The sequence below is a fragment of the Gymnodraco acuticeps genome, unplaced genomic scaffold, assembly GCF_902827175.1.
Source record: "Gymnodraco acuticeps unplaced genomic scaffold, fGymAcu1.1, whole genome shotgun sequence".
Taxonomy (NCBI): domain Eukaryota; kingdom Metazoa; phylum Chordata; class Actinopteri; order Perciformes; family Bathydraconidae; genus Gymnodraco; species Gymnodraco acuticeps.
In genome coordinates this window covers 2,501-17,043 of record NW_022990060.1, presented here as the reverse complement: position 1 = coordinate 17,043, position 14,543 = coordinate 2,501, and the positions used below count along the sequence as shown (strand labels likewise).

Below are 14,543 nucleotides of genomic sequence, written 5' to 3'. Positions count from 1 at the left end.
AGCCGGCCAGCTAACCAATCAGAGCAGACTGGGCTCTGGTTTCAGACAGAGGGTGAAAAGAGGTGCTGCAGCACGAGAAAAATAAAGAGCTTTTTGAACATTAAAGCTTGGAGACATGGACTTGTGTAATAACAGTTATTTAAAAAAATATGCAAACAAGTCAAAGAAAACTAAATGAACATTATAAAATATCATCATTTTGGTATAATTTAGTCCCAACATTACAATGTCAGTAAATCCACTCTAGCCGGTTGTCTTTAGAAAGGGGGGGGGGGGGCGTTCACATGCAGACCGCTGAGGGCCTGATATCAGTGTCAGAACAGAAACATTAGTTTAAACTGAGACTCCTCTCTATCACAATGTTATTCCTGCCTACTTGAAAGCGAACAAAGAAAATAATTGAGTTAGCACGACCGTGCGGAGACAAGCCGACTCATTCCTGCTCTTCATTTATCACAGTATGAGTTTACCGCAGTGAAACATTATTTTCCATTGAATCATTTTCCTGTCTTCTCAAATATTTGAAGTTCAACCAAATCCAAACAAAACCATCTCCATCCCATAAATCAAGCCTCTTAAATACTTATTTTATCAGGGTGTCAAATGTAATATATATATGTATATACAGTATAACATGTATTATGAATGTTTTTCTTACATAACCATTCACCCACTTTGTATCTGTTTTTAACAGGATGTATGTTTCTGTTGATTTGTGTCAAAAAGATATATATATATATATGAAATACCCTGAGATCTGATACCTGGAAAATGTAACTCTAAGACTGTAAGAGTTTATTTAGCCAGACTAACATGATTACAGCAAACACACGCCATGACTTAAAAAACAAACAGGGTTCTTTGTTTACTAATCAAATTACCTCATTTCTGTAAATAGCCATACCTGCTCTCATAATGTACTTTTGTAAAGTAAATGGTTTTAACATGGTAAAATGGCCCAAGAAAAAACGGACAAAAGTGTATTTTAGTCCATGTGAGCAGGTTTTTTTCTACATGTAGAGCTTTATCATTAATATTACTATTATCATTATCATTATTATTATTATTATGATCAGAATCAGAAACAGGTTTATTGCCAAGTACACATACGCAGTATTGTTATAGAAAATGGATGAGAGGTAGCTTAGGTACAAATGTGCAAATATTTGGAGGGTTGTATATTATTATTATATTAATATCATTATTATATATTTAGATCAATCAATTAATAAAGACAATATTTCAAAGGTTAATCAATAAGGGAGAGAATCTCTGTCCCTGTGACGAACTGTAAGGAAGTGTCGTGATGACTCTTTATAACGAGCAGGCAAACACCATTCTTAACAAATTAACGCTTGTGTTTCTGTTTTTTAACACACTCCAAACTCTTGAAATGCACTCTGAATAAAAACATATGCACACTGTTACAACATGTATTCGGTGTCCAAACACCCCTCCCTGTTTGCTGTAAACACGCTGCCTGCCAGGCTCAGAAATCAGAGGAGAAGTGGTGGCGCAGTGTATAGGTGTTCGGATCAGGGGGTCACAGGTTCAAACCCCACTGCAGTCAGCATGTCGTTGTGTCCCTGCAAGACACTTCACCCCAAATTGCTCCTGTGGGGATTGCCCACAGTTTTATGTAAGTCGCTTTGGATAAAAGCGTCTGACATACTCAATACAAGTGACATGTCATGTAAAAAAGCATATTTCTCATTGATACAATGTCAGGTTTCTCAGTGTCAAAGTGAGTGACCACAAGATGGATGCTGTCCCTGAGCTTATGTACACACTCTGGACCAAAACACACACACACACACACTCCTGTGGCAGTTCGTTGGTGGGAAAACACAGGGCCGGCCCTAGACTTATGGGGGCCCTAAGCGAGCTTTGGCTTGGGCCCCCCCCCCCCACACGTTCTCACTACACACAACACGGAACCAACTTTTGTCTTATGATGTTAGCATAAGCACACATATTGTATAAATAACCATGTAAACACCGTGGACCTAACCTCCTCTATGGGGGTCCGGGGGCATGCTCCCCAATCTGGTGCACTTTGAGAGCAAAATGAAGAGATCTATCGATACATCTCTCAACACCCATATGAAACAGAACTGTAAACAGATTTTTCTTTATGGATATTTTACAAATCACTCCCCTTTTAAATTGAGTTCTTGTTTTGTCATATAGTATTTCATAACTGTTTTTCATTTATTCTCTCTGGCTGTCCATCTCATAATGTTCACATAGAAACTAGCTGTCAATAGAAATATCATTCAGAAGAATTATAATTTCTTGCAAAAATCTGTCACAAAAAGAGGTTGCACATTTAAATTCAGGTGTTGTTATGGCAACGTCAGTGGCCAGACAGCCACATTTACTGCTGCAAATACGTTCAAACATGCTGTTGACAAGCAGTGGCAACTATGCCAATATTTCAGCTGACTTTTTCTCAGAAATACTTTCACATAACATCCATATATTTCAGTGCTAGGTTGATGCTTAGCTAAGCTAACTATGAAACACTTTAACTGACAGGAATCAGGATCAACTGTGTACTGTAAGGTAGCTTCTAGCTTCATGTCAACCTTTTCCAGAGAGCTTTCTTTGAAATCACCAGGTAACGCTAAAAAACATTACATTTAGATTGGATGACAAAGTGTTTATTTAAAGGAGACATGTCATGCTTTTCCGGTTATTACCCGTCCCCTTGTGTGTTATGAAGGTTTTTATGCATGTAAACGGTCTGCAGAGTCAAAACCCTCAAAGTACACCCTGTAGCGAGTAAAACTCTAAAACAGAAAATACCTCCCCAAAACGACTCGTTGGAGATACGTCATTGTCCATTTTTTACTTCCTGGGTGCTGTGTCGTAGAAGCACCCAGTAGCCACGCCCAGAACTATGACGCGATACGGTCATGCGGTACCCGGATCCAAATGGGCCAATCCGTGGAGCCGTTACGTTACGTCCGCGGAGCTGTTACGTTAAGCCCCCACTGATTGGTCCAAATTGACCAATCCACGGACTTCCTCACACACACACTCAGTGCATGCAGCTCTGCTGATTTCTCCTCCCTGGCTGCAGGCTGATAACAGACAGTTGGGATCGCGGCAAAATTCTCTCTGCAGACCCATTCTCTCTGCAGACCCATTCTCTCTGCAGACCCATTCTCACAGCGTTTATCAACATTTTTCTTACTCAATATCAAGCCACACTTATTGTTTTTACTTCGGCTGTGACTTTGTGTGTGCTCAGGATGAGTTTGGCTGTGTTTCGCTGTGTATCGCTAAACAAGGAAATCACACCTCCACGGAGCTCAGCGCGATTCACAACGTCCCGACTGGTCCCGACCAATCGGAGCACACTGGGCTCACAGGGAGGGGGGGGGGGGGGGGGGGGGGGCAAGAGCTGCAACGAGCCGTTTAGTGGAGAAAATGAATACTGCTGAATACACATACTTTACAGAGATGCTGTATGCGAAACCAATGTGAGTTTGGAAAATTGCACAGCATTTTTCTATTTTAGTATACCTCAACAATGGAATTATGATCAGTGGAAATGGCCATGACACCTCTCCTTTAATATATCTGGTTAGCTATAGCTACTTGCTAACGGTTTAGCTTACCCCCGCGATTCAAAGTAACGTCAACGTAGCTGTAATTTATGCTTTGCTTACATGTTCGCATAGCTTGGAAGTTTACTGACATTTACATACCTTGTTTACCTGGCTCAAGTGGTGGCTCTGGGGTTGTTGTGTGAGCCACCACTTTTTTAAGAAAAAATGTTCTTATGTCCATCTTCAAAAACTCGTGAGTCCGACTGACAGTTTAAACATTGTCACAGCTCACAGGATAGGTACCTGTCAGCCAATAAGACAGATGTTTATTTCCATTCAACTCTCTGGTTGGTCTGGTGTCTTGCCTCTGTTGCATTCACTGAACACGGGAAATTACAATTCTGCCGTCCTCTCTAGTGTCATGATGAGGTTCGGGTAAAGCACGGTGAATGTATTATATTATTGACTCAATAATATAATACATGACTTTGAGTGTAGGCAATCTAGGCATATTAACAGAATTAATAATTAAACATACTTATCACGGCGACGGTGTACTGAGATCTTTTTTTTTGCTAGGGGGCCCCTTAGTGGCTGCGGGGCCCTAAGCGGCCGCTTATGTCGCTTAATGGGTCGTGCCGGCTCTGGGAAAACATGAGGAAGAATGACGACAGAAGGTGTGTGTACGTGCGGGAGGAAACACCGTACCAGCTGTCTGCGGTTTTCCTCCAGACAAAGTCCCAGAAGCCCCAGGAACGATCCAAGAGTCAGCTGTAAAGAACATAAAAACATGAGCACAGTTAAGATAAATAAAGTTCATTTGAATAACTGTGACACTTTGTTATGATTCGGTTCTCGTCCAAGAAAAGTACTCGGCATGATTTTAGCACTTAACAGCTATAAAAATGTCTCTTGTGGGAGCATTTTAAGTTTCACTGGTTTTTGTTTCAGTGAAGCAAAACATTTGATCGGCGAGACGAAAGCTTTTATATAATAAACTGAACATCCTTGAGTTTTGGACTGGACAAAAACATATTTTAGGACTTGGATGTTCTTCTATTTAATATTTTCCGACATTTCATAGACTGTGTTGTGATTGGTCAACCGCTTAGAGATGTCCCGTCCCTTAGCCTATCACGTACAATGTGTTGGAGCGCTAGCCAATAGAAGCACGAGTGTTACATGTCACTATATTATGGATTAAACAAAGGAGGTGTTTCAGGCGTGTGGGAGAGAAACTCCCTCTGGAAGGAACTCAGGGTTTTTAGCCTCTGCGGACCATTAACATGCACACAAACCTATATAACACACTACAGGACAGCAGAACAAGGCGTCTTTTAAACGTACGATGACTCCGGAGATGTAGCCGCTCAGGTTCAGGCTCTCTGATCTGGTCGTGATGTAAACTCCCAGCAGCACCAGCAGCAGGGACAGACTGAGCATGCTCACAACCAACCAGAGCGCCCGCCTCACCCGCAAGTCCATCTCTGAGAGAGAGAGAGAGAGAGAGAGAGAGAGAGAGAGAGAGAGAAGAGAGAGAGGAGAGAGAGAGAGAGAGAGAGAGAGAGAGAGAGAGAGAGAGAGAGAGAGAGAGAGAGAGAGACTGTGCATCACTGACAGAGCTGGAAAAGTACTCAGAGTTTAAACTGGTGTAAAAAAAATACTTTGTGAGCATGTAAAGTGTTTTTTACTTACTTGTTGATACTAATACTTTTATACTTCAACAATTTTGAATGCAGGACTTGTAACAAAGTAATTTTTACAGTTGCATTATTCATTGTACTTAGGTTAATTAGCACTTCTTCCATCACGGTTTATTTCCTTAAATGAAATGGCCTTATCATTGCACTTTTAGCTGCAACCATTATTTTATCGCTTTTATGAATTGTTTGTTTTGTTTGAATGATTATGTGTTAAATGCCTTTGTTTTAAAATGTGCTATATACAAATAAACTAACCTTGAAGACTATTTAAAGTATGATGCATTGTTGGAGGAGATGCTTTGAAAATTCCTTCCTGTAGTTTAATGTCAAGGTCGACAAAAAAAAATCGAATTTGCCTTGATGTAATTGAATTGAACTTAATCTAATTTTAAAAACAATGATCCGAACCCATGTCTCCATGTCTACATTCTTCAAATGTCATCACTGTTTACATTGCATTATTCCTAATGTAACTGACACACCATGACTTTCAACCTTCAGGTTATTAAATGAAATAAATAATAGATCAGACATGTCTTACGGATTAATACAAAAAAAATATCCTGATACCATTGATGGTCTTTACTAAGATACAACTTCATGTAGACTGCAGGGAGACATGAAATTCACAAGCACCCTGGAAGTATGTATGTAGAAGAGATAGCATGATAGGCCTATACACATTTATGCATCAATAATAATGACATAATATACAATACATTATTCTAAAATGGACCATTTTGCATAAAAAGTACTCCTACTTTTTGATACAACTATATTTTGATGATGGCACGTTAGTTCTTTTGACTTTAGTAAAGTTTTGAATGCAGGACTTGATTCTTTCTACACAGTACTTCCTCCACTGCAAATTGGTAATAAAAAGGTTAAAGGTGGGGTGGGTAATTCACTTCAGAAACACTTTTTGTTATATTCCATGGAATGCTGTTAAAGGTGGGGTAGGTAATTTTGGAGAAAGCAGCTCGAGTGCGCTAGAATTTGAAAATACACAACCGGAAAAAATGTGCCACTTCCTTACAGAGCCCCTCCTCCAACACACACGAACGTGCACATGACCAATGAGGGCACGAGATAAGTTTGTGCACAGATGAAGGCTGACAGGCAGGTAGGCCATCCAGTTATTTGACCCGGGCCGGCTCAGATGATTGGTCGTGCTTTTTACAGCGCCACGGCTTCCAGAGATGATATTTTTATATGTATTTATTGTCAAAGCATTTAATGTATTCATTGCTATCGGGATGTTAAGAGCATTCCATGGAATATAACAACAAGTGTTTCTGAAGTGAATTACCTACCCCACCTTTAACATCCTGATAGCAATGAATTCATGAAATGCTTTGAAATGTGTTGGAGGCTCAGGCTCTGAAGTCTGAAGGAAGGGGCAGATTTTTTGTCTACAACAGTAAAATGCTACTCTGTGTATATACTATTGTTATTTATATAATAATACATCACATATTGAGGCCGTTTTTCTGCAGAATGGGAACTTTTACTTGGGATACTTAAAGTACATTTTGATGACAATACTTCTGCGCTATTACTAAAACGCTACCGGCCTCTTAAACAAGGCCCGGCCCCCCCACTGACACTTTACCTCTGCCACATCATAGAGTCTAGAGACTATGCTTTACATTAATGCACACAATGTTCATACTCCTTACTGCACATATTCTTATTTCACATTTCATAGTTTATTCTAAAATGCATTCATAGCATTCTATTTCCATGTAAATTACTGCTTTATTTTTATTGCTATTTAACTATATTTTATTACGGTGTAAAAGATTTCTTGTTTTATATTAGATGTTCCATGACCTCAAGTCAAATTCCTAGTATGTGCGAACCTACCTGGCAATAAACCTGTTTCTGATTCTGAAAACGTATTTAACTTAACGGAGTGTTTTGTACTTTAACTTGAGTGAAGGATCTGAATACTTCCTCCACCACAAGACACACTTGAATGCAACTAAGTATTTACATTTAACTGTACATTTAAGAGCAAAGTTAAGATACTTTAACTTTATTTTAGTATTTTTAAATACACTTTATACTTCAACTCCACTACAATTCAAATATAAATATTGTTCTTTTATCCTATTTTTTACTGCTTTAATTACTGCACAGTAAAATCCGGAGTGTTAATTTAACACTGAGATAAGGACCATATATGGCTCTCAGAGTTCAAATGTACTTTTTAAGTGTTAAATTAACACTTAAAGGGAGGGATGTAAGTGTTAAATGAACCCTTAAGTGTTAAATGAACACTTAAAGAGTACATTTTAACACTGAGAGCCAGTGAACATATGGTCCTTATCTCAGAGTGTTAAATTAACACTCTGGATTTTACTGTGTGGTGACTTTATGAATTGAGATTTTTGCATAAAAGACACAAGTTTATAAAATGTTTTTCTCTTGTCTTAATATGTTCTCTTTTATAAACTATCTTGATACAGCTGAAGGAAAATCAAGAAAAATACAGTAGGCAAAAGTATGAGAATATTTGAATAAGTTGCTGAAACTTAAATGAATACAATTTAAAAAAAAAATATTGTTATAAGTTAAACTTGCATCAAATACTAAGCTTATTCAAGAATACCTAAAGCCATTAGCAGTAACCGGTTACATTGACGACACACTTTACCTCACATTGACTAGGGCCTAGGCCTATATACAGTATGGATTGTCCTTCCTCCTTCTCTTCCAACCATTTGGACGCAGACTTGCATTTCCCCATAACGATGTTGTTTAACAACCGGCGTAAACGGACCTTCGCGCGCTATCAAGCAGTGAGCGCGCGATGTCCTGTTCAGATGACGTCAAACCCAACGGGATGCCATCAATAAACTACACAGAATCACACTACACACCTACGCAATGATTACATTCAGGCAGACTGTAGAATACAACCTCTTTGGACCATTTATATACTTATTGAAAACAAGCTACAAAATGTAACACCTTGGAAAATGCCGTTTAATAGCCTACTTTTTAATAGCATTCATTTTCGCTAAATTGATTTATCAACTTTTAATACTTGTTAAGACCCCGCGGACACCCTGTTGATGGATAAATAAATGGCATATATAACATCCATATATTCTACAAGTTAGTAACTTTCTAACATATTTAGATTTGTTGTGAGTTCTTTGAGTAGCCTAGTTACTTACTTTTCTTTTTGGATGTCTGAATTTTTTACATTTGGTATTTTCATGTTTAATACTTTAGGAACATTTTACTGACTATACCTACTTTTACTTGAGTAACCATTCCAATGCAGGACTTTAACTTGCAACAGAGTCTTTTTACAGTGTGGTATTGGTACTTTTATCGTCCACTATTGAGAAAGACATAATTCTATTCTGCAGCTTCCCCTGTCTCGTGCACCTGACCGCATCACCACTACCTCCTCCTCCGCGTGGTATTACCTGTTGCTCGGCTCTTCGGCTCTACTTTCTCCCGACCCGGTGCTGCCTGGGTCCTGGCCGTCATCATGGGTCCTCTTCAGTCCGGGTCCACTTCACAATCAAACACACTCACACACTCTCACTCACACACACTCTTCCTCTCTCACACAGCTTTATGATCGTCCTGAGGATGTGGGAGTACTTCACTGCAGCTCTGTACATCCAAGGTCTCTGATGCATTCAAGGACAATGGGAAACGTGAATGACTCTGGCTGAAAATATTCCTTAAATTCAGGATGTGCAACAACCATGGCAACAACATGTGTTTCATTTGACACTGATTTAAAACAGTGTTTGACAGTAAATAACTCTAGGTACCACAGTGTTGTTATTAAGTATAGTTCTGAGGTAGGCTATACTTTACTTGAGTATTTCCATTTCCTTCTATTGTTTACTAGATTTAGATTTAGACTCATATTAGTGATACAAAATATAACCAACCAACTAATAGTGTAGGCTATTAAAGGTCCCATCATGTCATGGTCATTTCTACTGATCATAATTCCATTGTTGAGGTATACTAAAATAAATTTTCACACGTACACCCGCATTCTGGCTGGGAGTTTGTGTGTGTGCTCAGGCTGAGTTCCGCGGTGTCTCGCTGTCTCGCCGACCCCACACCAGTGAGCAGGCCCGGACTGGCCATCGGGAGGACCGGGAGGTGTCCCGATGGCCTGGCCTGCTAAGTGGCCTGCTGGCCTGCTGGCCTGAGGATTTGTTTTACGTTACGTGTATTGTTGTTGTTAGCATCTGGTGCTAGCTAGCTGCGCTAAAGTATATAAGGAGCTTTTTCAACAACAAGGTGGAGGGAGAGTCCTCTCCAGTCAGACTGAGAGACTGATAACCTCAGCTCAGGTGAGGTAAAGGACTCTGAGTGTTTAGATAGTTAACTTAGTCTAAGTTATCTCAGTGGGTCTCAAACGGTTTGGTCACCATTTATGTCAACACATATTTCCATTTGAGGGGGGAGTGATTAGTAAAATACGCATGAATAATAAAAAATAAAAAACGTTAACTAGGTGAAAAAAGGTAAGATAAACTATTAAAACGTGTTGAGAGCTAAAACTAGTCTTTGCTGCTGCCTCAAAGAGGAGCAGGGGGGAGAGGGGGAGACAGATGAGGCTGGTTCAGGAGCACAGACACACTCACAACTATAAATGAACCAAAAACAAATAAATAAACAAGTTTCAATGTTTTTTCATATTGGATATGGTATTTTATTGGTTATGGCCATGTTCTTATGATTTTATGATTATTTAAATGTATACAGTTCTGTTTCATATGGGTGTAGTCTCTTTAGTTCCCCCTCAAAATGCACCAGATTGATGCATTTAAGTCCAACATTTAAAATGGCCTGCTGGGTGTATAAATCCCGGCCTGATTTATTGTCCCAGTCCGGCCCTGTCAGTGAGCCAGCTCACAGTGTGCCGCTCCTCGCAGCAGCGAGCCTCGCAAAGTCCCGCCGAGTGTATCCAAACGTAACGGCTCCGCTACGTTACGTTACGTTACGTCACTATACCCGAAATACTACCAAGAAGAAACAAATGGAAAAAGAGAAATCTCCAACGAGGCGTTCTGGGGCAGCACAGACAGGTCTTCTCTGTGTCAGAGTTTTACTCGCTACAGGGTGCACTTTGAGGGTTTGTGACTCTGCAGACCGCAGAAAAAGCTACATAACACACAAGGGGACGGGTGATAACCGGAAAAGCAAGACATGGGACCTTTAGGACAATATAAACTTTATTTTTGTCTTAGAAAGTGTAAAGAAAGATACAACTAAAGTGAAACTGTATTAACTGAATATGGGGTAAAATTATATAGTTGTCCTTTTATAGCTTTTCCACTTCTCACTTTGCATTTACTGGAATACTGCATGCGCACTACGGCTGCTGATTTGGAAATGAATAATAAATAACATAAAAAATGTAATGCAAACACACACACACACACACACCATGTTTACATAACTTCAGGGGACATTAACTGACATGCATTTCCTAGAGACTTATCCTAACCCTAACCAAGTCTTCACCCTAATGATTCCCCTTATTGGGACCTCCCTTATGTGACTGTGTAAACAGATGTAGGTCCCCACAAGGATAGTAATGCTACTGTAGGTCACACACACACACACACACACAGCGTTAGGGCACCCTCTACTGAACATAGCAAAGAAACTCCCTCTGAAGGGAACTTTGGGCTGTAGCCTTTGTAGACCATTTACATGCACAACAACCTATAGAACACACAACAGGAACAACGCCATAAAAAGCAGACGGGCCTCTTTAAATCAATTGCCTTTGAGTGTTGTTAATAAGCTAATAAACAGTCAAGCAGGTAGCAAATGTGTTTCCTTTAATAGGCGCATTCACACCGCTGTACTTTTCCCACAAAGGTTCATGAGAACTAAATTCATGAGAACTCTTTAGTTCCGGCTCAGTTTCCAACTTCAACGTCCAGCTCGAGGTTATCTGGAGTTCTTGGTCCTCGGTGCTCTAATGGATCTTCAACTATCATCAATCACGGAGAGCTCATTTCTTTCACAAACCAATTCAACACATCCTCACTCCCAGGTCGGCCTATGTTGACGTTATGTCAAGTCCTGTGTCGGCTTTTTCCAACGCAAGGGGGGGGCCTTAGCGTCCATTTTCAACGCAAGGGGGGGGCCCTTAGCGTCCATTTTCAGCCTTTCCGGGATGTCCATATGCTTCTATGGACGCTCATGGAAGCACGGCATTCGTTTGTGTCGGCTGCCCTTAAAGGCAATGTGAGCGTCCATTCTCATTGGATAACGGAGAATTGTACACCCGGAAGTAAGTATTCCCCTTACTGTCGATTGATTTTACAGTGTTATCTGCACTACTCATCGACTAAAAAACACCAGATTATCCTTGTTAATTACACAACATTGATTGGTTTAAATTGTGTGCAATGCTTTTGTATTTTTCCCCTTCCATTCGGAGAAACAAATATTTTTTCGGAGTAAAGGATGGCAGAAGACACTACACTACCCAGAATCCCCAGCTATCGTTTGGACTACACCATGTGCTCTGTTTGACAAACCCCGTGATAGTCATCAAGCTCTGTGATTGGAGAGTGTGCTCCGAGGGTTACGCCGATTCTCGAACAGCACTTGAAATGGGATGGAACCATGCACGGCAGACTGTCCAAAACTGGATTTGAACGGGTCCACCGCGTCCCCCCCTCCCCCACCCCCACCCCCACCCCATCCCCAGAACTACACATGCTGGCTATTCTGTTTCGCAACATGTTCTCTATCTATGGCACGTCTCTACTATAACTCTACTGTAGTTATAAAAGACGTTTTCGTATTTCCCATAATAAGAAGTTGCCAGTATTAAACTGAGTACATCCCTGGAGGTTTAGGGGATAGGAAACACTCACATTTAAAACATATAATTAATAAATGGGTGAAAATTGCTTGTGCCCATAATGGGCAGCATTAATATATATAGGCCTACACACATGCCAGCTAAGGTCAGAAGAGCTTTATTTAACAGCTGGTCTTATGTGTGTGACCCCTGTTGTTAATTGATAACATTACATTAATTGATAAGCCTGAAACATGCACTTGTCAAGGTTCAGAGGCACATTTTGCAAATATGGCAGTAGCCATCGATCAGCTTAAGATAAGATATACTTTATTGATCCCAAGTTGGAACATTTGCGTTACATCAGCATGTGTAACAGTTCAATATGCAGTGGTGTTTATTTGTAAATCATTTAGTATAATCACACAAATTCTGTGTTTTATATTCAACAATTCTGTGTTCTTTATTTATTGATTGTTCAATACCTGACAAGGTCGGAGATGAAATATCTACATACATCTTATAAGAGTATAATACATTAGGGTATAATATCAGTTAAAATAAGTTCTTCAACATAGTTAACATTGCTGGAGGTATATGCACAAATATTGATAGATGTCTTGTAATGCACTATTGAGGAACCTGCGACCCAAGTTTTTCATTCAATGCATAACTACTACACCATAGTTGTGTAGGCCTATATGATATGTCAATAAACCTTAGAAAATCTTGAAAGGGATGTGCAAAATAGTCATTATATACAGTCTTTAATTAACTATTAGTAGAGAATAACGAGTAATGAATATACTTTATAGGGATCCTATTAATATCTAATAATAAAAATAATGAAATTCAATAACATGCTTTAACCACTAGGTGTCCCTTTATATCAGCTGTGCACCTTTATGGTGTAAATACAGCCTATCTACCAATTGGATCAAATATAAAAGTCAGCCGAATTAGTGTTGATACTGCAAGGAGACGTATTGTGTGAAAAGAAATGTAAGATGTTGTTTAATGGCTGATATATTTATGATCAACGTCACGTTTTCAGTTCCTCATGTTTGTCTAGAAGTCTTCTCATCAGGGCTCTATAAATACAGAACTACGGAAGATATGTAATATTTAATGCAGCCGAATCGTGTATTACAATGCCGGTATGTGATGACTTTCAAAGAGAAAAGCAAGCACACTCGGAATAAAGTATTATTTTTTATTTTTTTAAATGTTTTCGGTCTGTTTCCGGTATTTGTTAATGACGATGTGCTGTGAGACGTGAGACTGGAATTGCACAGGGGAAAATAACGTATCTTTAGATGCGGATTTTGTTAAACTAATATGTTTGCGCTGTGGACCAACACTATACATTGACGGGGAAGGGGGTAGCAATAAAGATAACACCATTAAACAGTTACACAACATAACAGAAATAATATCGATAGCAGCGTCCCTAGCAACCACCTTGGTAACAATGAAAACGTTATGGACGCAATTTCCTGAAGTAATCTTCGTAATAACTAGCAAACTAAAGATCATGTGGGCACTGCACACATAATCTGAAATAACAACTCATATTTCTCGCATCAAATGACATCAAAACGCATTTGAATGGCCAAACTAACTTTAAAATAGGCCTTTTCCACCGAGAATAAAACGAAGTTCCGCCATGTTTGTTTTTTCTGCAGGGAGAAATGTGAAGATCACGTGACGTCAAACAGAGCACATGGTGTAGTCCATACGATAGCTGGGGATTCTGGGTAGTGTAGTGTCTTCTGCCATCCTTTACTCCGAAAACATATTTGTTTCTCCGAATCGAAGGGGAAAAATACAAAAGCATTGCACACAATTTAAACCAATCAATGTTGTGTAATTAACAAGGATACTCTGGTGTTTTTTAGTCGATGAGTAGTGCAGATATCACTGTAAAATCAATCGACAGTAAGGGGAATACTTACTTCCGGGTGTACAATTCTCCGTTATCCAATGAGAATGGACGCTCACATTGCCTTTAAGGGCAGCCGACACAAACGAATGCCGTGCTTCCATGAGCGTCCATAGAAGCATATGGACATCCCGGAAGGCTGAAAATGGACGCTAAGGGCCCCCCTCTTGCGTTGAAAATGGACGCTAAGGGCCCCCCCTTGCGTTGGAAAAAGCCGACACAGGACTTGACATAACGTCAACATAGGCCGACCTGGGAGTGAGGATGTGTTGACCAATTAGGCAATATTTAATTGACTAAAGCCTGGCGTAGTGTCAACGTGAAACAAGACACGGAGGAGTGTGAGATGCTATTTATACGATGCAGCACTTATTGTGTATGTTTCTCAAAATGTAAATTACGTTTTAAATCGAGGACATGTAAAAACTGATTATGAGGTAATTGGAGCAAAACAAAGATGATTGGTATTTTGTAGTGAAACATTTTTTGTCACGCGATGTTGAGCCCTCAGTACATTTATTCTGCAT

General features: G+C 39.7%; 1 protein-coding gene across 2 annotated transcripts in view; it reads right to left on the bottom strand.

Moving 5' to 3' along the window:
* LOC117546003 (transmembrane protein 255B) overlaps positions 1–8,839 on the bottom strand; it is a 44,143-nt gene extending 35,304 nt beyond the window's left edge. For both annotated transcript variants that reach the window (XM_034216081.1, XM_034216082.1), the window contains exons 1-3: positions 8,704–8,839; positions 4,905–5,044; positions 4,266–4,328 (exon numbers count right to left, since the gene is read on the bottom strand). In XM_034216081.1, the coding sequence (XP_034071972.1) occupies positions 4,266–4,328; positions 4,905–5,044; positions 8,704–8,770 (270 nt within the window). In that variant the 5' untranslated portion in view covers positions 8,771–8,839. The remainder of the gene's footprint in view (positions 1–4,265; positions 4,329–4,904; positions 5,045–8,703) is intronic.
* Positions 8,840–14,543: the final 5,704 nt, after the last annotated feature.